The 25,526-nt window shown below is 35.5% G+C and overlaps 1 protein-coding gene across 10 annotated transcripts in view; it reads left to right on the forward strand.

Annotated features, from left to right (window-relative positions):
• The window catches only part of NCK2 (NCK adaptor protein 2), a 74,389-nt gene that overhangs the window by 41,623 nt on the left and 7,240 nt on the right, over positions 1-25,526 (forward strand). For 8 of the 10 annotated variants that reach the window (XM_026707340.2, XM_026707338.2, XM_087938511.1 and 5 more), the window contains 2 exons: positions 6,810-7,051; positions 22,307-23,028. In XM_026707340.2, the coding sequence (XP_026563125.1) occupies positions 6,826-7,051; positions 22,307-23,028 (948 nt within the window). In that variant the 5' untranslated portion in view covers positions 6,810-6,825. Of the gene's footprint in view, positions 1-399; positions 462-6,809; positions 7,052-22,306; positions 23,029-25,526 lie in introns of those variants that run through there. The other 2 variants (XM_026707339.2, XM_087938512.1) reach the window with 2 other exon arrangements.

The raw sequence follows: 25,526 nt of genomic DNA on the forward strand, positions 1-25,526 counted from the left end.
CAATTTTAAGTTTGTGCTAAACATTTTAACGGTTGGTTGTCCTTTCAGATAAAATCATGTGAAAAAAATTGTCAATTTGCCTTTGTTATAAATGTCTTTTTCTGATTATCACAGTTTAAGATAGGAACTGCAAATAATAATCTAATTACATAATTAAGAATATATGATAGGATTATGTGCATAAAATAATCGTTGCATTGTGTAACTAATCGGGCATGCAACCAGCTTTCCTTTTTCAAAGGAACTATATTGTTATTGTTGCCTCAAAAGTAAGCTAACTTGAGGTTTCCTGTAACTAGGCCTGTGTAGGAAAGGACTTGTATGTTCTTTGGAGTCGCTGTGGGTTGTACTTTTTATCAGATATATCGTACAGTTACGCAGAAGAGCAGGTGTTGCATTGAAAAAAAAAACTTTGAAGAGTGCCTAGCATCTGCATTTTCAGAAAAAGCAATGTAAACAAGGTAGGCTATTTAGCATGGTTTATCTGGCTTCATTATTGTAAAATAGCTTATCTATTTGAGGGAAATATTATTATGATGAATCAAGATAATAAAGGTCTAAGTTTTATTTGTTATCATTGGAAATACATTCCTTTGTATGCCTTTTCAGTAACAGTTTGTATTTGAGAGTGGGAGAGGATTTGGAGACAATAAAGGAATGCATACCAAGCTATTAGCATCCCTTATCATATTTCTGTTCCAAGGATTGTATGTTTTTGTGTGAAATAGGAAAGTACAGGAAAATACTCCGAATCTTGATATATTTCTGTGATTTATTTTCTTAGAATCAGATTTCAGTTTTAAAGAAACTTTAGTAATAAATAAATAACTGCAAATACAGCTGGGAACAATAGGTCTCATAACCTGGCTTACCAAAACGAGGACAACTCTCACTTGAAGATGATTTTTACAATTCAGGTTGGTTTTGCTTTACAATGTCATAGTACAAGTCTCTATTTCAGAGATTAAACAACCATACAGATTTTTTTTCTGGAAATAAACATGGCACTGGAAACATTTGAGTATCTGTTTGTCAGCAATTTTGTGAGCAACAACATATTCAGATCGTTATCAGTATGGAACATCTTTGTGTTTCTGCATTAGTCTCATTGGTGCACCAATAGGTGTAGTAAGATAAGTTTGAACCAGAATGGCATGGCTTCTAATTCATACAATATCTTGCACAACTAACTTTACTTTTCCCACAGCTAGTAACCTGTTTTGGCTGCCTACCATAGTCAGTACTAATGTCTTGCAACTGAGAGTTTTCTTATGTCACAATACATTTTAAAAGAGTCAACTTTTAATATGTGTATTGTAGGTTACTTACTTTTTAAACCAATGGTGCTTTGTTTAAGAAGGGCTGCCCACATGATAGCTTTGGATGGACTTAATAGTGATGACAGGGCAACTCTTCATGCTGCAGCTATATTTTCCAATCATGCAAAAGGCCAGCTTTTTGTCTTCAGGGTAATTGAAATTAATTTAAACTAAATGATAAAATAATCCATAGGTATAATCCCTGTGGCGAGAACACATTATTCATTTTATAACTGTAGTGTATCAACTTTGTTCTGAAAGTTGTTCTTGTGTATCTCAAATGGGGGAAAAATATCTAAAAATTGAAACAATATGTTTACATAGAATATCACTATTTGTTTGCTATTGCACAAATGGACTGTCTCTGAATGGACTGTTTTATTGTTTGCATATTTAAAAGTGCACTACCAAAAATAAATATGGACTTTTTATCAGGCAAAACCAATTAATGTGTGTGTGTGATTGGTGCAGGTGCTTTGTACTGAAACAGGACTTTTCATTTTTGAAATTCATAAAGCAGTAAAGTTTATAAACTCTTTATCCACCCTCATTTGAGTCAGAAGTTCCCTCAACATCTTCTCACAAGATGAATACCCATCTATGTCCCTTCAAAAATGGACATAAATCTACATGGGTTTTGGATATGGATTTTGCTGAGATAATTGCTAAAGGTGAAGATGCTCTGATCCAGCCATCAGCTGGCGATCAGAGACAGAGAAATAGTTGATTTTGAAGGAAAATAATAATGGAATTTATTAATCTTTTATGTGGATTAGCATGACTAATTTATTTTGAAATTACAGCATTTGAAAGTTATTGAATTCTTATTGTGCATGTAAAATGAAGACCTATTACAAAGTAGACTGTAAAATATAGCAAAAACATGACTTTATACAGTAGCAAAATAATACATTAGTTTTAGATAAGGGCTTGTTATAGTGAATAAAATCATATCAAGTATGACTATCAGGTAGAAAGCTATCTATCCAACAACAAGCAGAACACCTCTGGTAGAAGAGTTTAAATCAATTAGAAACAATGCCCACTTTCTTATTTCTCATCTTACTTATGCTAAGCATATATATATATATATTCTTAAGTTTTCGCGGGTACTTGCATGTATGGAATTCGGCTTTGCTCGGGTATTTTCCCACGTCATAGTAGTTGTGCTTTTAAAGTTGTAGCGACGTTTCAGCAGAATCTCATCTGCCATCATCAGGCTTCTGTATAGTGTTCATCAGATGAACACAATACAGAAGCCTGATGATGGCAGATGAGATTCTGCCGAAAATACCCGAGCAAAGCCGAATTCCATATATATATATAAATAAAATTTGGAACTATGTAGCACCAGTACATTAAGGAATCAATTCAACAGCAGACCAAATTTAAGGACATTCCGAAAAAGGTTAGTTCACAGAAAGTTAGTTCACAGTAATGAATAGCAAAAAGATGCTCACTTGAGATCGAAATTTTCCTTTTTTCAAATCACTGTGGAGCATTCACAGCCCTATTTTATATGTATCTTGCTTCAGGGGGCTGGTGTTAATAATTATAAAAGATTACATCACTTTGACATCACTTCTTTTTTTTCTCTTAATATTCTTTTATATGGGCAATCTTCCTGTGTGTCATGATTTTCAGTCATTGTCATTAAAATCCCAAAAGAAATTAGTATATGTGGTACTGTTATGTACACTACGATGTACAACTGTATGGAACTATAAAATATTTTGAAGTGCTTTCTCAATATTTCAAGAGTGATTCTGAGAAATAAGGCTTTTTTAATTGTGAATATTACATTATGCTAAAAAGCTGTATTACAAAAACTTCTCTTTTTAAAAATTGAAGTATTGGCAAACTTTTTCAAAACTCTGTTTAGAAATGGCACTAGTGGGTGAAAGCTAATTAGATTATTTAAATTTATAGCAAACTACTTTATGATGGATATACTTTAAGACTGAATAGGAAAATTCAGTGTAATAAAGAATTTGTAGTTCCACATGTTCAGCGGCAATTATGTCTTCATTTTCAGAAGATATTGACTCAGGATTCTGATGGATGCCCTAATTAATTCATGAGTCTTGAGCCAAGTTTCAAGGTTTAAAGGTTTCTTGATCAAGTGTGCTATGTTTTAATGTGTATCATTTTAAAAGAAAAGTAATATGGTAAAAACTGTAATAACGTGACAAATAAGTTGATTTGAGCAGCAGTAAAAGTGGCAGACAAGATAGAATACTGAATACAAAAGATTTTATTACATATACTTATGTACTTATGTGTATACAGAAATTCACTAAAATTTACGTGCTGCTATAGTGGTTGTTTTTAGAATTGTTACCTGTTTCCCTAAAAATAAGACATATCTCAAAAATAAACCCTAGCATTTATGTTTGCTCCTAATATAAGCCCTACCCTTAAAATAAGCCCTATTTAAGAGCCTGCTCAGCTGGCTACCTGCTCATTTCATCTGAGTGCTCGCAGTACTGCAGCCACAAGGCAAAGTGAAGTGGTGGAGCTGCGCCCTGCGCTCTGCACTGGTTTACCTCAGGGTCCCGGTGCTTGCCTTATAGCGGCAGTCCAGATAGCCATGTGCAGGAGCCCATGTGGCTCCTGCCGCACTTATTCTGCTTGCTTGCGGCCACAATGGAGCAGGAAGCTGAGTGGTATGCTGGTGCCACAACTACAAGATAAGGTGTCAGCTCATGGTTAGCCTGGCTGTGGAGGCCCTGAGGTAAGCCGGTGTGGGGCAGTTCGACCACTTTGCTTCATGGTGGTGGCATTGGCACATTGTGCATCCTCCTGCTCTGCTGCAAGCAAGCAGAAGTAATAAACCATACATGGGGAAAAATAAGACACCCCTCCGAAAATAAGACTGGGTTTTATTTTCGGAAAAACACAGGTATTTAATTTGTTTTCATTTTGTAGCCTACTGTGTCATATAATGTTCACATAGCTTACTTTTGCTGTGCTCCTCTTCCACCTCCTCCCCGTAATATTAAACTATTTTCAACCAATTCTGAACTGATTAACAAAAATTGCTAGAAATAATTTAACTTAAATAATCATATATATATTTTACAGAAAGAAAAATGGTTTTGTCAGACAGTGCTCCATTCAAAATCCAAGAAAGAAATACTTAGACTCTTTTAATTAGAGAAAAGATATCTTTTACTGGAAATGAAGTGGTAGCAATCATAGAATTCTGAATCTGAGGAATTAGGCGTTTAAATCACATATACAAAGTGATGGAGTTGATCCCACTTCCCAAAAGTTCAAATGGTTCTTCCAATTAAAAGTTGTGAATGTCATCATGTGGACATCTTCAGGTGGTGATGAAGTTTCTGTCCCTTGACCTTGACATACTTTGATAAAGGTTTGCAGCTGCGCAGAGAAAAGAAAGCTAAGCAAGAAATAGAAACCTAAGCAAGAATGTGCTCTCCCCCCCCTCCAGTTTATACAATGCCAGTTTGTACCACCTCCAGCTCGCTTCCCATACTATCCCCCCTCCTCCCCCCATTACTTATGGCAGCCAAAAGATGCAAAGCAATAGAAGAAGATCTTGAAGGCTGACAGGTTTAGAGATTATGCTACAGAACAAATAAAATTTCCTTCAGAGTTCATTTGTTGGAGGGAAAAATTAAAATGTTGACAAACAACACATTTATCAATGATTGTTGCTAAAAATCAAATCTAGTTTTCTCACTTTAGTGTTGTAAAATTTTTATCTGACACTATCCAGAAAGTTGAGTTTTTGATATTTTACTAGATTCCACATATGCACAAAAGAATAGGTACAATTAACATGCAATTAACTTCAAAATGTGATACTAATACTAAACTATATGAACTGATGATACAGCTCCAATATCAAGGAGTTGGTTAAAAAGTGTCCTCTCTGTTTTATTATGAAAAAATATTTTGGTTCAGTATTCGAGAGACTGCATACATAACTAATATCGGCTTTCTTCAGCTTCTAATAGAAAGGGAAAATAGCTCAGGAAGCAGTTAAATGGTCAAAAACATTTAAAGCTTCAAAAGCATCATTAGCCCCTGCATCATAAAACAAATAACAAATGCTCAAGTAACTACGGGCAAAAAGTAAATCACAACTTTTTAATTTTGAAAGTTTTAAAAACGGCTTCCTTGCAGTGAAGTAACTATGAGATGGCCAGTTTGCAAAAATAAAAAAACCCACCACCAGATTTAGATGCTATTTTTATGCTGGGATTATCCCATAGTGTAAGTATTTATAGATGCATGTATCAAAATCAGTGCTGCAATCATGCACTTTCTGCTAGATTGGGGAAAGCTGTCTGTAATGAAAGTAGTTGTTAAAAATCTCAATACCCACTTTATCAAGAAAAATGATTTATAATTAGATCATAGAGTGGAATCTTTGCCCAGCATAAGAACATTTGTCATATTAATTCATTAAAGCTGACTGGCAAGGCTACATATTTTTTTAAAAAAACATTTCACCTGGAAGTTCTAGTAAAATTGGATTAGAAATCCAGCAATATACTTTTGAAACTAAATGGAAAACTATTGGGAGAAGGTGATTTCCTCAATTTCTTAGGCTTCTACTTGCAGAATTTTTTTGGAAGTAAAAGAAGTAGAGCAACATTAATAAATTGGTCTAATATTGAATATGGCATATTCACTTTAAAAGGGAATGAATTGCTTGTTTTTGACAAAGAATTACTACCATATAGTTCACAGGAATCTTCCCAGCCTGGTAGCTTGCCCCTGAACTAGATAAGGTTCATTGGCATTGAAAAGTAAGACCTTGCTTCTTGTGTCTACTAATGATTCCAGACTAATCCCCACTTGACCCATTCTCCTGATTGGAACAGTTTTTTCTTCCAACAGGATTTCACAGTATTGCTGTGCTTAATTTGCCATGTCAGCATCTAGGTTATGAATTAGCTAATTTTCAGAAATATGAACTAGGCAAGTTTTATGTGACATTAATAATGCTTGTTTTCTGTGTTCAAGTCAGTGCAGTGGGAGGGATGAAGAAGATTCAATAAAAGAAGCAGAGATAATGAAGTTGCTTAGGAAAATCTATAGCACAAAGATGTTGTGTTTCTGTATAATGGGAAAATGTTCATGTAAAAATGCATGCCATTTATTGGAATTACAAAGACCATGACCTGTGAGGACTGAACTCTGTTCCCTTAGAATTATTAGCAGCATATTGTGCTAAGCTGAGCATAGTCTATGAGCCAGTTTGTCATGAAGTTGGGGGGAAAAAGTCAGATCGCTCTGCTGTGATTTTAAGGCTCTCGGTTTCTTCTTTTCACTAATAATCGAGGTGGCAGAGAATACATTTCAGTGAATTTGTATTTTATGCGTGGTAAATGACTCGATCACTGAATGGTATATATATTCTTAAAAATATTTTCTAACATTTTTCAGGCCTTAAAAGTTTGAATGAACAGTGGTGGAGGAACTTGTGTTTCAATGCATCTATTTGTTTTATGACAGAGAGACTCCATGAAAGATGACAGAAGAAGTTATTGTTATAGCGAAGTGGGATTATACTGCCCAACAGGACCAAGAACTTGACATAAAAAAGAATGAACGCCTCTGGCTGCTGGATGATTCCAAGACATGGTGGAGGGTAAGAAATGCAGCCAACAAAACAGGATATGTGCCATCAAATTATGTGGAGAGAAAGAACAGCTTGAAGAAAGGCTCCTTGGTTAAAAATCTAAAAGACACATTGGGTAAGTCCTTATCCAAAACCTGAGTTAATTTTACAAATGTTTTATTCAAATGTTTAGCTGTAATGTCGTTTTCAGGATTTGGTTTTTTTAAACGGATATAGGTATAATTTCTGTTAACTCAGATATAGATAGAAGAGGATTTTAATTTGCGAATAGGGCGGGGGGTTTTTTGTAAAGTGAAAACAAAAACTTTTTTTATTCTCTCCTAATGGGGAGTGTTTATTGCCTCATTGAAAGAAAATCAGAAATTGGGGCTTTTGCTTTTAAATGTATTCCAAAGTTCTCTGTTATGAAGATATCAGTGTTCTGTATGCTTTTATTTTATTTATTTATCCTGACATTGTAAGCTGCCTTCTCCATGGATTCATTACATTTGAAACTCAAGGTAGTCATCTAACCTTTATTATTCTGAATAGGTGTCTCAGGTTCAGTGGCACCTTCTGGCCCCAAAACTTGTGGAAATGCAGTCTCAACATGTTTGCTGGGCGAGGGAGGGATTCCTAACCTTGGAGTTGGGGGGAGGCTATTCTTGAACTAGGCAGCTTCTATGGAGCAGGGTTAGTTCTAAGTTCTTCCCATTTAGTATCTTGAGTGAAAAGAGTCTCGTCCAGGATAAAGTGAACAATTAGAATCTATTCTGGATAAAGATGGTTCAAAAAGTTTTTTCATAAAGGAACAAACCATAAAAGATTTCAGCACTATTTTGAATTGGATCTGAGAGCCAAGAGGAAACCGGTGCTGCTCTTGCGGTATGGTATTCTGCTGTATTGATTCTGACTGATTAGCAAATAGGCAGTTCCATTTTGAATCAGATATATGAGTGACTTGCCACACTCACGGCCTAGAAAAAGGTGCAGCTAGTCCCCAGTCATGCATCTCTTAGAAAACAAATAGGGATGGGAATTGTGATCAAGTGGTGTCTTACGTAGCATACTTTACAGTGCCTATATATTGTTAGTTGGAAAAAAAAAAACCTGGAATAATCTTATAAGTTAAATTCTGTAAGTAACATTGTAGTGTTAATAAAACATTATTTCCTCCATCCTCTCCTCAACTCATGCTGTTTTCTGACATCATTTTTCTTTGTTTTTATGTCTCCTACTTCACATAATTGGCTCTTATTGATAGAATGAAATAACAGAGACAGAGAAATGACAAGAGTAATTGTTTTAAGAATAATTAAGTCATACCACAGAGTAGAAACTCAACAAGCATTAGTTTCTGACTTTCCAGAGCCTCATTTTATTAAAGGCCTACATAGTATAAACAGCCTAATTTATTATCTCTCATCTAGCTTTAATGTTTCAAATTTGGTCCAGGAGCAGGCTAGTTGGCCCTCATAGGGCAATATCTTCTTGGGAATCAACCCTAAAACCCTGTACTATACTTAATTCACTCTTTCTTTCTTTCTTTCTTTCTTTCTTTCTTTCTTTCTTTCTTTCTTTCTTTCTTTCTTTCTTTCTTTCTTTCTTTCTTTCTTTCTCTCTCTCTCTCTCTCTCTCTCTCTCTCTCTCATTCTATCTTTTCTTTATTAAATGTTAAGGCCACATGTCTTACCACAGGCTAACTCTTATACCTAAGCAATCATACGGCCAATCATCCCACTACTGTGATGATTCTAGGTGACAAACAGAAAATTAAAAATTCCACCCTAGTTGTTTAAAATAGACAGCCAAGACTATCAACAGAACACCTACTTAACATCTAAAACATTCAGAATTCACAATTGGTGAAAACAACTGAAAGAAACAATCAATGGAGTTTGCTTAATATCCTGGGCCAAATGCTGTGTGGAGCAACTGTGTCATTAAACCTTGAGAAAGATCACCATGTTTGAAGCTATCTGGATCTCTTTGGGGAGATGTTATTTCAGCTGGTCAGCACAGGAGCAGAGAAGACACAACAACATAAGTTGACATGTTTAATAGAGAGGACCGGGAGCATGCTCACTCAGTCAGTTCTCATGACATGAACAGAAATAATTGGGACATTTTTAGTCTTATAGCTACTATTAGTCTTATGTAGAGTTAAATCAGTAAGGATTGTGGCCATCTGAAGCTTGATGTTAAAACTATCTCTATAGTGATTTGTCTCCTTCTGTTCCAATAAGATCTGCTGGTTCAGTGGCCTTCTGTTATCATTCTGTAGTAACAGTTTGCAATCATTTTGTGAAGATAAAGATAGATATCCCATTTTTGTAAGGAAAACAGGATTTATAGTAACTGAACATAGTTCTGATATAGTTCTGTCTTTATCACTTACAAGAGCGAGTCAGTTTAGTTTTGTCTATAGTAATGGCCTAGCCATGGAATAGGAGCATTGATTGTTTCAAAATGTTAAGCAATAAGTTATTAGAATTTGGTGAAAACATAAGTGTAAATGAACAGACAAGTGTGGATTTGCATTAAACCAAAGATTTGCTCATAATTTGTTTAAACTATCCTGCAGATTCATGGTTTTAGGGTTCATAGATAACTTAGTATTTTAGGACTGCCAGTAAAATCTCAGACATGATTGATATGACTATGTCTTGATTTTATGTGCTTCAAAAGTTAAATCTATGAACATTAAGTCCCCTTTGTTCCTGATTATTTTGTTACTAATTATCAGTAATGTTATGCCTTTGCCAATAATATTATGCCTTTGCCAATAATAATATGCCAATAATAATATGTGGATTATCATATTATAAGACTGCAGTTTCCATGCTTTTCTTTTCCTGGTAACTGTAAACCATTCAAAACTTATTCACATCATGCTGAACACAGATTGTAATTTATCATTAAAAAACTGATTTAAATACATGACTACAAATGAATTAAAAGCCATAGTTTCATACTGATGTGATGGTTGCCATTGAATTGTGTTCATAACTTTTAAATTAAAATTTTAATTTTTTTATATAATTTGGGACCAGAATTTTCCTTGATACTTGAGATATCAAATTAGAATCTGCTCTAAAACAGATAGTTTAAAAGTTTTTGGAGCCTCTGAATTGTAAAAATCAAAAAAATCTATAGACAAAGTCAATGTATTCATGAAGTGGCAAGTTTTACTTGCTGCACTTGAGTTAGAATACAGAAATTCTTATTAGGTTCGGTTTTCAGTTAAAATTTCAATTAAAATTGCCATGGCAATTTTAAAATCACGAGGGCAAAAATGACAGTCTTTCTAAATTGCAAATAAAAGAAATCCCTTTTTTTCTACAGAAGTGCTTTGGCAAAACCTATTGGTGAAGATTTTGCCAAAAGATAGGCATAAATTTACAAACAAAAGTTATTAACAGATTTTGTTATTAAATATTTCTGTAAAATCTTTGCTTTAAAAAAAGAACAGCTTTTTTGTATATTTGAATAATATAATTTGATAATTATTGTACTGATGTTACCAATGTCAGTAGCATAAACGGTGTTGCTCTTGTCTTGCAGTTTTCCATTTGTTTGAAGTGAAAGACTATGAGTATTGAGCGTGGCTTGCTTTTTCCTTTTCCACTTAACTTCCTGTTTATTTTAAAAGCTTGATAGAAACTGTCAGCTATTTCCTTTTCTGAGGCAATACAGCTTGTTAGCTGTATCAATGCTTTACGTGTTACCCTTCCCCATTTCACCACCAAAAGGAAATGAAACATTTGTTTAGACACTGGCTTTGTCTGCCTGCCTTAATTTTGTTATTTCTCTGAAACCTGCTTTAACGTTATTAATTATATAGCACCTTTTCCTGAAGGCTTTGGTTTACATATATTTGTATCTGGAATTAATATGATTATTGAAATTCAAAACAATTAACACAGTTTTTCCCATAAGAGAATTAAGTGTATATGAATTTTCATCCTTTGGCCATGTAGCGTATGTCTTGGGAAGTTGAAGTCTTAGTATGTCTGGACCTTCTTTAAGTTGAAGAAATGGACTGTAGTCTCACTTGAGAGATTGTGCTGTAGTCCTAATATTTTTTACATCAGTTTCACTTTTATTCTTAGATTCGTATTCAAATATATGGAAATGGAAATTGTGGAGAATTCTTTTAACTCAGCTGACTTGCCAGGTGTGAACCATCAGTGGGTACTGATGTTAAACTCAATGGCTGAGTAACGTAACATTACAGCTTTAAGCTATAATTTGATCTAATGGGGTCAGTCTTGCAGTCAACCAAATATAATCAGACTTACTCAGCAGATTCCTGGCTTTTCTATTCCTTCATTCCTTCTTTCCTTACAAATTGACAGGGCACAAACAATATCTGCAGTAAGGCTAAGATTCTAGATTCAGGCATGATGATCACATAGCTTAAATAAAGTAAGATTTGTAAATCACCACCAAATTGCAGCTTCAGTTACAGTGTCATTTGTTGCCAAAATTAATCATGGTTTCTTTCTTAGCATAGATGCAAATATCATGCAGATCAAAAACACCTCTATTACTCATTCATTTGTGTATTTAAATGTATTGTATATTGGCCTTCCTACTTTAGTGGGCTCTGGGCAGCATACAGAAATAGAGAAAATGGAAATTTTCAAAACATTGAATTAAATAGACAGCCCAGATTAAAATAATCTAATAGCAAAAATAACAAAACAAAATGGGTCATTTGGGGGTAGTGGAAATGCTCTAATTAGAACCACAAAATTACAGAAATTAAGTATTCAGTCCTGCATCAAATGAGGAGGAGAAGGAAGAGGAGGTACAAGAAGAATATTAGAAATTAATTTGTTGGGCTGAGTTGTTAACCCTGCAGCTAATGATCAAAAATTAAGGAAACCTATTTTATCAATGTTTTTATTTTACAACTATTCATATAATATAAGTTGTTAGTACTACATTAAAAAGTAATAAATATGCCAGTTTGGTGTAGTCATTAGGCTCAGTGGGGCTAAAAACCAGGAAATCATGAGTTCTAGTCCTGCCTTTGTCCAAAAGCCAGCTTGGTGATTTGGGGCCTATCATTTTTTCTCTCATCCCAAGAAAGAAGTAGGCAAAGACAAACTACTTCTGTAATCTTGCTAAGAAGACTGAAGGGATTTGTCCTGGAAGTCTCCCAGAATCGAAAATAACCTGAAATTTCATGCATGTACAAATTTTCCTTCCTTCCTTCCTTCCTTCCTTCCTTCCTTCCTTCCTTCCTTCCTTCCTTCCTTCCTTCCTTCCTTCCTTCCTTCCTCCCTCCCTCCCTCCCTCCCAACTGTACATTTTTCCTCTGAGAGCTGCTAAGGCAAGGGTATCAAACTGGCAACACGTGGGGCAGATGTGTCACAAGCAGGCCACGCCCCATCCCACCTCAATGAATGGGAAAAACATTACAAAACATTATGTGACAGCAACGTGACTCTGCGAGTATGTGCTAAATAAGATCCACATAAGAATATATACTCCTATAGCAGTTTTTGGAGCATCCCCTCAGTTAGGATCACTATTCTGGATTATGTCCTCATAATATTGACATGGTTGATTCCAAGCTGCCTGCTAACACCCATATTCTGTGTTAATCAGAATCAGTACAGTCGGAGCGTTTAGGTACTTGTTTTGAGATTTCCATTTGGCCCCACTTCAGTTCTGATGTAACGGGCCACTTGTCCTTAGGTTTAAAAATGTTGGAGATTTTTTTGGTTATGCAAATCTCCCTTTAAAAGGTCAGCTCCTTTCAGGATTTGAATTGTAGCAATTTCTCAAGGTTTGCTGCTTTTAACAGGTTTTGAACTGTAATCTCCATCAGTCACAGTCAGAATGGCAAGTTTAAGGAATTGTAGCAAATGTGGTCTAGAGAGGAAAACAAATTGTGTGCTATTTATAATGGGTTATTTATGTTTGGGGCAGTCTTGGATCCCACATTGGGGAAAAGCAACACATATTTTTAAAAAATAAATATACACTTTTTCCAGTTTTAGGATTGCTTGAGTTAATATGCATTTTAAAAATGATTCCTAACACATGTACATAGTATATAAGTAAAATTTTCAGTGTTCAGTTAAAACGAGTAACGACAACCTGTGGCTAATATAAAAATGGTGCATTTTAAAAGCATTTGGAAATTAAATATTCATATAGATTTTTTTATGAAATACCTATTTTTGGAAGGAATGTGCTAGCTCCTTTCTTAGGTCTAAGAGTGACTGATCCAGTCACCCAAGGCGGTTGGGTGTCAAGCAAATCATTATAGATGTCATATGGTATTATTGTAGGAAGTCCAGAGACCTTTAGCTTGGTGGTATAGAAATGTATAAATAATTAAAATGTCATTGAAAACATTATTTCATCATAAAATGATGCCATTTATATAAGTAGCAATATTGCTCAGGTTTCTACTTTTATTTTTTTTAGCTTGATAGATTCTTTCTCTTCCTCTGGACTTTATGCATTAAAACACTTAAGGAACATATAGCAATAATCAAGTCATCCTTTTCATCTTTTGGAACACTGATATTCTGATTTTCCCCATGAAATCTTGTTTTATTCCCTCTCACTCCACCCCACCATGCCAACTGAGACTAGTGATATGAACCGGTTTTCTCTTAAACAGCATCACTTCATTACCTGTTTAATTTTAGTTCTGAAATTAATATACAAACTCTGGATGAGTGTATATGTGTATATCTGGGAAGTGTTTTTATTTTATTCTTAGATTTCAACAAATCTGCTCATCATTACAATATTGTGCTATCCTCAAGCATATCGAATTAAAAAATATCCATCTTTCTTTTCTTCCCTAAAATATAAAAAGTTTTAACTAGAAATTGACTGGTATTATTATACCCTTGGATAGTCAATTTCAATTATTTGACCTTTCAGCAATATATTACATTACAAATGGTTGTAAGTACCTTGGCATCTTTAATTAAACCTTTTCTCCACTGGATGAGGCTAAGCAAAGTATACCAGTGCTTTGTTTGAGGCTATCTTCTAAAAACTAGTGAAAGCTGTCAGGACAAAAACTGTTGCCATATATTTAAATCTATATATCACTGAAACTTTTGTGTTTGTTTGACTGTAATCATTAATTAACAAACAGTGCATCATAGGGCAACAGTTTTTGAATGAACATACCACAAATGAGCTAATTTACAGCATGCATTAAAAATCCAGGACCCGTGACTCATGCAGGATTGAAATCTGGCAAAGTTGTGGCCATTTCAGTGCTGCTATGATAATTTGCAGTTGCTTCCGATTCCACTGAATTTTTTGCCTTTTGGGGGGGTCCTTCTGTTTATCTGTTTACGTAAGGAAATAATATTTGAAATGATAGTCCAGTGGGTCATGGATTTAAAATTAAACATAATTCATATATTTACTTTCAAAGTATGTTGTTTAATAATTTCTCCCTTTATCACATTGAAATAATGCTATATGATGTCAACATAGGGAGTTGCCTGAAGGCTTCATTTAAAGCTTTTGTGAACCAGACACCATCCTGGATTTCAGATTGTATATTTTTGCTTTAGTGCAATGCTGGTGGGAAGCACACAGTTTTCAAGCATCCTTCTCCACTGAAAAATTTCTACCAAATAATAGGAACATTAACTTTTTCCTTTAAGGTACAAAATTGCTGTTCTGCTTAGCAACTACATTCCCTTGTAATCTCTTCTATAATAACAGAGAATAAGCTTAATTCAGTATATGTGTATAGAAGCATTGTCTTAATCTTCAAATAAAGGGAGCCAAACCAGACTTCACACGTTGTAATGTAAAAAGCAGAACTTTCTGACTATAATTTCCAATGCTGTTGAAAACTTCCATGCTGTTCCTATTTAGATATCTACAATTTTATGTAGAATTTAATAATTTTGTTTTCAGCTGTCTCACCTGTACACATAGTAAAATGAACAACCTAATATTAAAAATTGTAGCATTAAAACTATCAGCATAATGCAGATTCAGTTGAACAGAGTGGGGAAAAATACACAATATACATTTTTAAAAACTGAGGGAAGTAAATGTGTCAGTGAACCAGCCCCTTTGAAAGAGGCAATCACCCTGTTCAAGCAGATGTCACTAAAAATTGTTTTAAAAAGCTGTAGCCCTTTTTAAGGAAATATTGTTGAAATATGATCAGCATACATACAGCTACAGGAAATCTGAGTGAAACAGAGTATCATCACATTCAGATAAGAGTATGGTTAGAAACCACATTGATTGGATATGTTAGATAATCTTTGGCAAGATTAGGATGGAAAGTTGCTTCTAGTCTTCCTTCATGTCTTGCCAGTCTTCAATACCATGGTATCCATCTTGGATAGCTGGGAACAATGCACCATGTTTTGATGGTTCCCTTTTTTAGTGTCTGATTTTATTCAGTTGTGGGAGGAGGAAGTGGTTAAGCCTTAGACTTATCTGATACAGAGATCTGTTTTCCCCTGTCAATCTACAGTGTGAGATCATTTGTAGGCAATGCGTGAGATCATGAATATAACTCCTGACTGAATAGGAGGTGTGGTGCCCCAATACCCAAAGGTTAAGGAAGAAGAATAAACTCATACTGAATGTTAGTGAGAGAAAGTGGCTGTGGATTTGAAGACTACCTAAATCCAAAATCAGATTTTATTTTTAAATATGAACAAGGAAAGTTATGTTGCCTGAAACGGAGCTGATTCATAATTTGAACCTTCTTAGATTCATGGCTGTACTTGAACAGCAGATAGAGGCAATGGATAGAAAGAGTTGTGCACAGTTAACACCAGCTGTGGCAATATACACTTATGCTTTTGTCATCTCATGACTGAACTGCTATAATTTATAAACTGCTATATCTGGGGCTGGTCTTGATGATCACCCAGTTGGTGCAATGCGTTACGGGGAATACCTAGATTTGCCCATATAAACCACCACTTAATTGGCTGCCAGGCACAGTTAAAAATGTAAATTGTCACATGGTGTCAGCCACACTAGGTGGACCAGACTAGAAAAGCAACTACACAATTGTACTTTATTTAGATTGACTGTAATAATTATAATTTGATCGTGTTTTTCATCTCTTCCTTATAATCCAGGGAATCGGGGTCTCATTTGCCTCTGCTGCTTCCAAATATTCCTTCCCAAGACTTAAAAAATCTTTAGTATTGTTTATCTATTAGCATTTTTGCTAAGGTCATCTACATTACGCTCTCTACACATGGATATATTTGAGACCACCTGCTCTGGTATGATGAGTTTACACATTCGCTAGAAATTAGGACTTGCTAAGGGGTCCCTTCTTCCAAGTAGTTGAAATTACCCCCATTGTTGAACTTTTCTCAGTGTTGCCCAGCTTGCCCGTGATACCTGGCCTGCTTCTTCCTCACCAAGCATTCAAAAAGCTTGGTGGCATGATTTCGTTTCAATATTTTTCTGTTTGCTGCAAGTTACTCAACCATTTGCAGAAGAGCGGCGTTCAAGCTTAAGCATGTTAGTACATAAATAGATTGCCTTGATAATAAAGAAGATGACAGGCAAGGGTTTTTTGGGTGAAGTATCTACCGTTAGCCTTATCACTGAAAATGCCTCTCCTGATATCTTCTACTTCATTTTACTTCTCTGGGTCACCTCTGTAAGTTACAGAGTTTTTTCAAAGGATATCAAGCTTTGAGGAAGTGTACATGGGAAAATGCAACAATTAAAATATCCTGAATTGTTTTCTAAAGGCTTTAAAGCTGCTGGCAGGGGAATTCTAGGAGTTGAAGCCCACATACATTAAAGTTGCCAAGATAGAGAAAAATTGCTTTAAAGGGGTGGGGGTGGGGAATCCTCTGTTACATTGAAGATCAGATTTCTAATTTTTGCTACTTTGTGATCCAATTTTGTCAGGTTTTTTTTTTTTTTTTGGCCAAAGTAGGAGTGAAGATTTGCCTTAATTGGTTTATTTTAATAATTGCACTTAGCAGAGTTTGTCCTTTCTAATAACCATATTTGTTAAATTGATTTTTTTTTAAAAAAACATGTCTCAACCATTTGTATGGGAAGTTATGGTCTTGTTTTGACTGAATAATAAGCATACCAGTCAGTATGTGACACATACACACACAATTACTAAAATAGCAGAGATTAATAAGAAGGCTGCTACTGTTTCTACATTTTTACCTGAAGAGCTTACAGTTTTAAATGCGGTGATAAGGTGATTTAACAGTATATATAGATGTGCAAACACATGCAAAAGCTTCGTGAAGTCCAGCTTTTTACATTACTAATTACTATATACTTAGTAGTTAGAAAATAGCCCATAAGTCATAGCAATAGATATCGTCAAAATACAATGAATGAAAAGTACAGATTTATTCTAATGTTCTCCATTTCTATTTTTGGCTCAGTTATCCCCTCAGAGAAGAGGTTAGTACTAGAGGGAGTTTGGTGGTTTAAACAGGGTATCTGACTCTTGATCCTGGCTTATTTCAGACCCATTGGACTTGGTGCATTTACCAGTTTCTAATCTGATTAAATATTTGTATTCTTTTGAATAAATCAGAAATGTAGCACACGTTTGCAGTTGTTAACCTAATCTTACATAGCTTTTTCTCTGGTAATATTACACTAATAACTAGAGCTAGACCAATACTCAAACACAGCTCATCAGTCTGGAACCCACATTACGTATCTGATATTAACACAGTTGAGAAAGTCCAGAAATATTTCACAAGAAGAGTTCTCCAGTCCTCTACTTGTTGCAGAATACCTTATGCCACCAGACTCAAAATTCTAGACCTAGAAAATCTAGAACTATGTTGCCTTTGGTCCGATCTAAGTATCGTATATAAAATGATACATTGCAATGTCCTACCTGTCAATGAATACTTCAGCTTCAACCATAACAACACAAGAGCAAACAATAGATACAAACTCAAGGTTAATCGCACCAAACTTGATTTCAGGAAATACAACTTCTGCAACAGAGTGGTCAATGTCTGGAATGTTCTACCTGACTTTGTGGTTTCTTCCCCAAACCCCAAAAACTTTAACCTTAGACTGTCTACTATTGACCTCACCCCTTTCCTAAGAGATGTGTAGGGGATGTGAATAAGCGCACCAACGTGCCTACCGTCCCTGTCCTGTTGTTCCTTTTATTTTTTTTTTATTTTTCTTATATGTATCCATGTATTCATAACTATGTTTTTACTTACACCTATTATCTTGTAAGCAATTGACAAAAATAAATAAATAAAAATAAAATAAATATTTAAGATTTACTTCTATTTTTAATTGCTTTAGATTATTGATGCCACAGAAGTGTTTTCTAAGTATTTGGAAATCTCAACTTCCATGCAGATGGAAAATGACTTAATCATCACAGTAGAATTAAGGAACTAACATGCCCTGAACCTTAGACTTGTGTTTTTGCAATTTCTCAATAATAAAATATTTAAAGTTAACATCTCTAGTTTCTATATGGAGTGGTGTGATGGCCTAGAGGTGAAGTTCTCACCTCACAATCAGGAGGCTGTGAATTAGATCCTAGGTAGAGGCAAAAATTTCTCTATCTGGGCACAATAAAAATATATCTGCCAAAAAAAATCTTTGCAACAGGAAGGGCATCAGGCCCTTAAACACTCTCCTACCTCTTCAGTTGCCCAGACTTCACCCCGCAAGGGATTATGGGGATGTTAAAAGATGATGATGATCTCTAGTTTCTGTATTCACTAAATTGATGCACAACTATTGTTTAGTGACAGAGAGAGGAACTTTTCATGATAGCCCAGTCAGTTTGTCCTGGAGCTTTCTATTTTGGAAAGAGTAGAAGTACTGTTTTCCTGTAATTGTATCACTGAGTATAATAGCTACGCTAGGAAAATATTCCATTGAAATCATTCAGTTAAGTACAGAAAACAGGAATACGTCATATTGGAAAACAGGAATATGTCATATTGGAAATCATTAAGAAAAAACGATTGAATTATTCCTTACTGATTGAGGAGTGTTCCTGAATTTTGATCAGTACAATCATATTTTTCTTCCATTTTGTCTCACTTGGTGAAATTTAGGAAAATGATATGTCAGAACAAGTAGTCCTCAATTAACAACAGTAATTGGAAATGGAATGCCCATCACTAAGCAACCCTGTCATAGAGTGCAACATCATGCCAATTAAGTCGCAGAAACCCTAATTGCAGTGGTTAAGCAAATCACTGCAGGTTATTAAGTGAGGACATCGTGTGGTCCCCATTTGTGATTTCTTGCCAGCTTTCCCATTGACTGGATTTTGGTTGGGGTTTGTTTTTGGATTAGGTGGGTAATCTTTTTTCTTTGGAATCCATTGGCTGTTAGTACGTTAGTGAGAGCGTGTAGTTCGGTTTTTAGGTGTTGTTCGCCGGCTAAGCATTTTGTTCTGGAGATGATTCCAAAGAAACAAGATTACCCACCTAATCCAAAAACAAACCCCAACAAAAATCCAAGACAGAGAACAAGAGAACGGCAAAGCCCTCCTCCCATATATAAAAGGCACTACAGACAAAATCAGCAAGATCCTCCAAAAACACAACATTAAGACAGCATTCTGCATAAGCAGAAAAATATCCACCATCCTAAGAAACCCTAAAGACAGAATCGAGTTAGAAAACCAAGGAGTATATGAAATCCCATGCACTGCCTGTCCCAACACATACATCGGACAAACCAATAGAAGAATTAGTGCACGCATTGAAGAACACAAGAACTCAATCAAAAAAGAAGAACCAACCTCTTCCCTGGTCCAGCACCTCAAAGCCAAAGGACATGAGATTGACTTTAAAAATACCAGAACTATCGCCAAAATTCAACACTTCAAGAACAGAATAATCAGAGAAGCCATAGAGATAGAAAAACGCCCACACAGCATGAATAAACGACATAATACCTCCCACCTACCAGCCATTTGGAAACCTGCCCTCATTAACAAACGAGTACCTAACATGATGAATGATACCAGACCCACACGCATGAAGGCCACACAAGATGCTACCACCACACTTCCACGTAGAAAGCAGATTCACACCTACACAGATGATGAGACACGACCATGGACCAGAAGCCGTACCGCAGCTGCATCACTACCCGCTTCAAACCCCTCCGACCCATACATGAAGCAAACTGATGTCCAACATGAAGATGTGGCACGAACACGAAGCCAAACAACAGGATCACAGCTCACCAGCTCAAATCCCCCGACAAAGAAGACTAACCTGAACACAGCCAAGCCCCCACCTGAACAGACACATCCCCAGCCAATCAGAACACGGCCAACCCCCCAACCAATCAGATCACAGCCAGGCCCCCAACCAATGAGAACACACCCCCAGCCAATCAGAACACAGCCAACCCCCCACCCAGTCAAGCTGCACTCCCACTAGCAGTTAAAAGAAAAAACAGCTGCAAGCTCACATTACTCCGAGAAGCACAAAGCCGAAGACAAGCTTGAAGATGACGAAACGTCGCCAAAATACTTCCAATTTTACGTGGGGAAAACCCGAATAACCAAAGATCCACATACAAATACCCGCAAAAACCTCAGAAAACATATATATATGTTTGAATGCCATATATATATATATATATATATATATATATATATATATATATATATATATATATATATACACACACACACACACACACACACACACACGCATATGCATATATATATATATATATATATATATATATATATATATATATACACACACATACCTACATACATACATATACATACACACACACACACACACACACAAGATTGCAGACATGCCTAATACTTCTGATAATTGTTAATACTCATTGCTCAAAGTTATAGTGGGTTGAAGTTCCTTAAACCAAACTGTTCAGAGATTGAAATACTTCTGAAATGATTGAAATGGTTGGTTTTGACCTTGAAATGAGCGGTGTTTTACAATTGAGAAGTAAGGATTTCTTTGGCGTTCTAAATAATTGCATTAAATCTTTATCATAGTGATATTTAAATGGGACATAATTAACATAAATGATAGAAATTATATTCCTGTTCCTGCACCAGATCACATCATGATAATAGTAATTATTTTTAAAAAGTTGCCCGTTCTGTATTTCTCACAGCTTGTTTACACATTGCCAGGTTGAATGAGTTCAATATTTTTGTCAAAATGGATTCTGTGGAAAGGATCTTGGGATCTGTACAAGTACAGACAGTCCTTGACTTATAACAGTTCATTGAGTGACAGTCCTTGACTTACAACAGTTCATTTAGTGCAAAGTTACAACGGCACTGAAAAAAATGACTTACGATCATTTTTCACACTTAAGGCCACTGCTGCATCCCCGTGGTCACATGATTTACATTTGGATGCTTGACAGTTGACTCATATTTATGACAGTTGCATTGTCTCAGGACCATGTGATACAGTGGTGGGATTCAAATTATTTTTACTACTGGTTCTGTGGGCATGAATTGGTGGGCTTGGCAGGGGAAGGATACTATAAAATTTCCAGTCAGAGGTGGGATTTGCTGTTTCCTTAAACTACTCAAAATTTCTGCTACCGTTTCTGCAAAACTGGTCAGAACCTGCTAAATACCACCTCTGATGATGATACCCTTTTGCAACCTTCTGACAAGCAAAGTCAATGGGGAGGGCAGATTCACTTAACAACGGTGTTACTAATTTAACAACTGCAGTAATTCACTTAACAAATGTGGCAAGAAAAGTTGGAAAATGGGACAAAACTCACTTAACAAATTTATCACTGAGTAACATAAACTCTGGGCTCAACTATGGTGATATGTCGAGAACTGGGTGCATAATTTTACCATCAAAACTGCACCCAAACCTTGCAAAAATAATTGTAGGGTGTGTTCACTATTCCGAAGGCTTTTTGTTGTTTTTGTTGCATCATGATTGACTAAATGGCACAAAAACTTGTGGTGGATTTTGCAAACAATTGAGCTTACATTTGGTTAATTAGTTGTTCCTGTTTTTACATTTGCTACAGCTACATGTAAAGACTGGGTGATATCATTTTAAAAGAAATTTTATTCCCACAATGCAGTCTGAAGCATGGCTAGTTATAAAAATAGTATTTCCTTTGTTATTTGCCCGCAGTATTTTGTGTCTATTAAATCTCTAGTGGCTTTAGAAAGAAATGCCCTGAAAGGTCACATCAAAGCTTCACTTAGCACCTACTTTTCTAGGATAAAAAGACTTTCTTAAAAGATGTTGAGCTATTTTTCTCTGGCATACTTTGTTCTTCAGTGTGTCTTAGTTCTTTTCCTTTACTCTCAGATTGAGGTGTTTTCCCATTCTGAATCAGATTAGTGTATTCTTAATATGTGTTTAAAATGCTTTTGTTTTATTTTTGACAGGTTTGGGTAAAACAAAACGAAAGACAAGTGCTAGAGATGCCTCTCCAACTCCTAGTACGGATGCAGAATACCCATCGAATGGTAGCAGTGCTGATAGGATTTATGATCTGAACATCCCTGCCTATGTGAAGTTTGCCTATGTGGCAGAGAGGGAGGATGAACTATCTCTTGTTAAAGGATCTCGAGTGATTGTTATGGAAAAATGCAGTGATGGCTGGTGGAGAGGGAGCTACAACGGACACATTGGCTGGTTTCCTTCAAACTATGTAGTTGAAGAAGTTGACGAAGCAACTGCTGATTCGCCTAGTTTTCTAAGTTTGAGAAAAGGAGCATCCATGAGTAATGGCCAAGCCATGAAAATACTTCACATTGTCCAGACATTGTATCCATTCAGTTCTGTCACTGAAGAAGAGCTCAATTTTGAAAAAGGTGAAACTATGGAAGTGATAGAGAAACCAGAAAATGACCCAGAATGGTGGAAATGTAAAAATTCTCGTGGGCAAATTGGTCTTGTTCCCAAAAACTATGTAATAATCTTAAGTGAGGGTCCTACCATTAATACTTCCCACCCTCCTCAGATAAGCTACACAGGGCCTTCTTCTACAGGACGGTTTGCAGGAAAAGAATGGTATTATGGGAACGTTACTCGACATCAGGCAGAATGTGCTTTGAATGAAAGGGGATCAGAAGGCGACTTCCTTGTCAGAGACAGTGAATCTTCAGTAAGTAGCTGTCATTTCTAAATTAATTTATTTGTTTATTTAATCTAATTGCCCATCTCACCACAGAGGGGTAACACTGAATGGCTTACAATCATATACATTCACAATGATGTGATGCGTTGTTTTTAATTTTTTTCAGATATATAGTTTTTAATTGGATTTTCTCTTTGCAAATTTAAAATATATCAATGCATAAGCAAATGTTAGTAGGAAAAGTTAGTTTAATAGATTTGAAGTTTCAAGGTGCATGATAATTGTATTTGAATTCTCTACTTTATTATGGTTATGCTGCACGTAATTAATTTTCAAAAGATCTGCGTTCAGATTCTGTAGAAGCTCAACTCAGCAAAATTTTATCCACCTTTTTTTTTTTTGCATCCACTTACATACTTGCTCTTTCTGCTTCTGACTGTTATATGGAATTGTCAACAATTTCCAAAGAACAGCCATGTTCGCCCCTTTTACCAAAATATTTGAAATCTGTATATGTTTGAGAAGAATATTCTTGAAATCTAACTGCATAGCATTACAGCTAAAGAATCCTATGCTATTTTAAAGATTGACTAAATTTATTACAGCAGCAGATGTAATTGGCTACAGTTGAATAATTTTCAGATCTTTTTAGATGGGCTTTCTCTCTTGCCACTTCCTGTGGGTTTCACTCTACAGCTTTCTACAGATTCCACCTCAAGATGGACTTCAGTAATACTGAAAAATTTACAATTTAGATCAGGGTCGTCAAACTCAAGTTGTCATGGCAGCATCACATGACTTATTGGGACATTTTCCCCTTCGCTAAACCAGGCATGGGCATGGCTAGCATGTGACACAGCCGGGCCCATAGGCGGGGAGTTTGACAGCTCTGGTCTAGACCATAGTTAAATCTCTACATCTTTTTTTTCCTACTATTTCTGAATGTTTCATACATTGTACTAGTTTTGTTTTGTTACAAAAACTGATTTTTAGATTATATATTCTATGTGTTAAGCAGAGTTGATTTACAAAGTATATCCAAAATGTTTATTTTTTGTTGGTTTTGATTTAAAATTTATGATTGTTTGGTAGGAATACTTCATCAAAAATCAGTTTGCAAGCCTGTGAATCTAATACAGCCTTAACTAGGAATAAATAAGTTGTAGTAAACATGATGGAACAGTTTTGAATAAACATAAATATTTAAGGTATTATCAGCGGTTGATATATATTGAGATAGTTGTGGTTTTGATCAATCTATACAGTAGAAGCATTTTTTTAACTGAGCAATGAACATTGTTATTCATTTAGTTGTGCCATATAGTCAGTAAAATGATCAACAGCCTAGTTTGAATGTCAGTTGTCATTGAGAATTTATTTATGTGAAGATGTAGTAGATGTCTACAGCTGTTCCTGATGAAGTTTTATTGCCTTTCCTTTTGAGGATTGTGCATTATAAGTAGTCCTCATTTAGCAACCACAGTTGGGACTGGCAACTTGATTGCTCAGCAAAGCGGTAACTAAGTTAAATTGCAATTGTGCTTATAATCTTACTTCAGCTTTCTTTTCCTTTGCCTAACAGACTGGTGAAGGTCTTAAATATAAGGACTGATTGCCAAGTTAATTTTTTATCATCACCGTAATTGAATGATTGCTGAAGTAATCACTAATGGGTGATTGCTAAAAGACAACTACCTGTATTTTAAAAGACAATTCAAAACAATAGTTAGGGATACACTAATGGATGGTGAAGAAAATAGTTTTGCATTGTTACAAAGGTAGTCCTTTACTTATAATAGTTCATTTAGTGACTGTTTGAAGAGGTTACAACGCCACTGAAAAAAGTGACTCATTTCCATTTTTCATATTTATGATCATCACAGCATCTCCATGGTCACATGATTTATATTCAGATGCTTGACAACTGACTCACATTTATGATGGTTGAAGTGTCCTAGGGTCATGTGATCACCTTTTGCAAACTTCTGACAAGCAAGTCAACGGGCAAACCAGGTTCACTTAACAACGGTGTTACTAATTTAACTACTGCAGTGATTCAGTTAACCAACAGGGCAAAAAAAGTTGTAAAATGGGACAAAACTCACTTAAGAAATTTCTCACTTAGCAACATAAATTTTAGGGTCAATTGTGATTGTATGTTGAGGATTCCCCGTTCCTTGAAAAATTATGAATAACTTAAAATAAAAGAGTTCTCTGCTAATTCTTTGGCATATTCTTTGAATATGGAATGAGAAGTGCTCATTGAAATGGATAGGGAATTTCAGTCCTGTCAGTTGGAACCTCTGTAGAACTCATAATTAGGTAATTATGAGACCATTTTATTTTATCTGAAGTTTCAGTACAGAAGGGCAACGGTGATTTCAATATTTGCTTTACCAGAACTTTTTAGTTTCAGAAATAGCACACAGATTATTATACACTCATCATGACTTTTCATTGACCTTCGCTGACTCATCGTGTTCTTCGTACTTTTTAGCTGAAGAGCAACACAAAAGTTTTCCCTT

The sequence above is a fragment of the Pseudonaja textilis genome, chromosome 8 (assembly GCF_049901715.1).
Source record: "Pseudonaja textilis isolate UNSWEBS1 chromosome 8, rPseTex1.2, whole genome shotgun sequence".
Taxonomy (NCBI): Eukaryota; Metazoa; Chordata; class Lepidosauria; order Squamata; family Elapidae; genus Pseudonaja; species Pseudonaja textilis.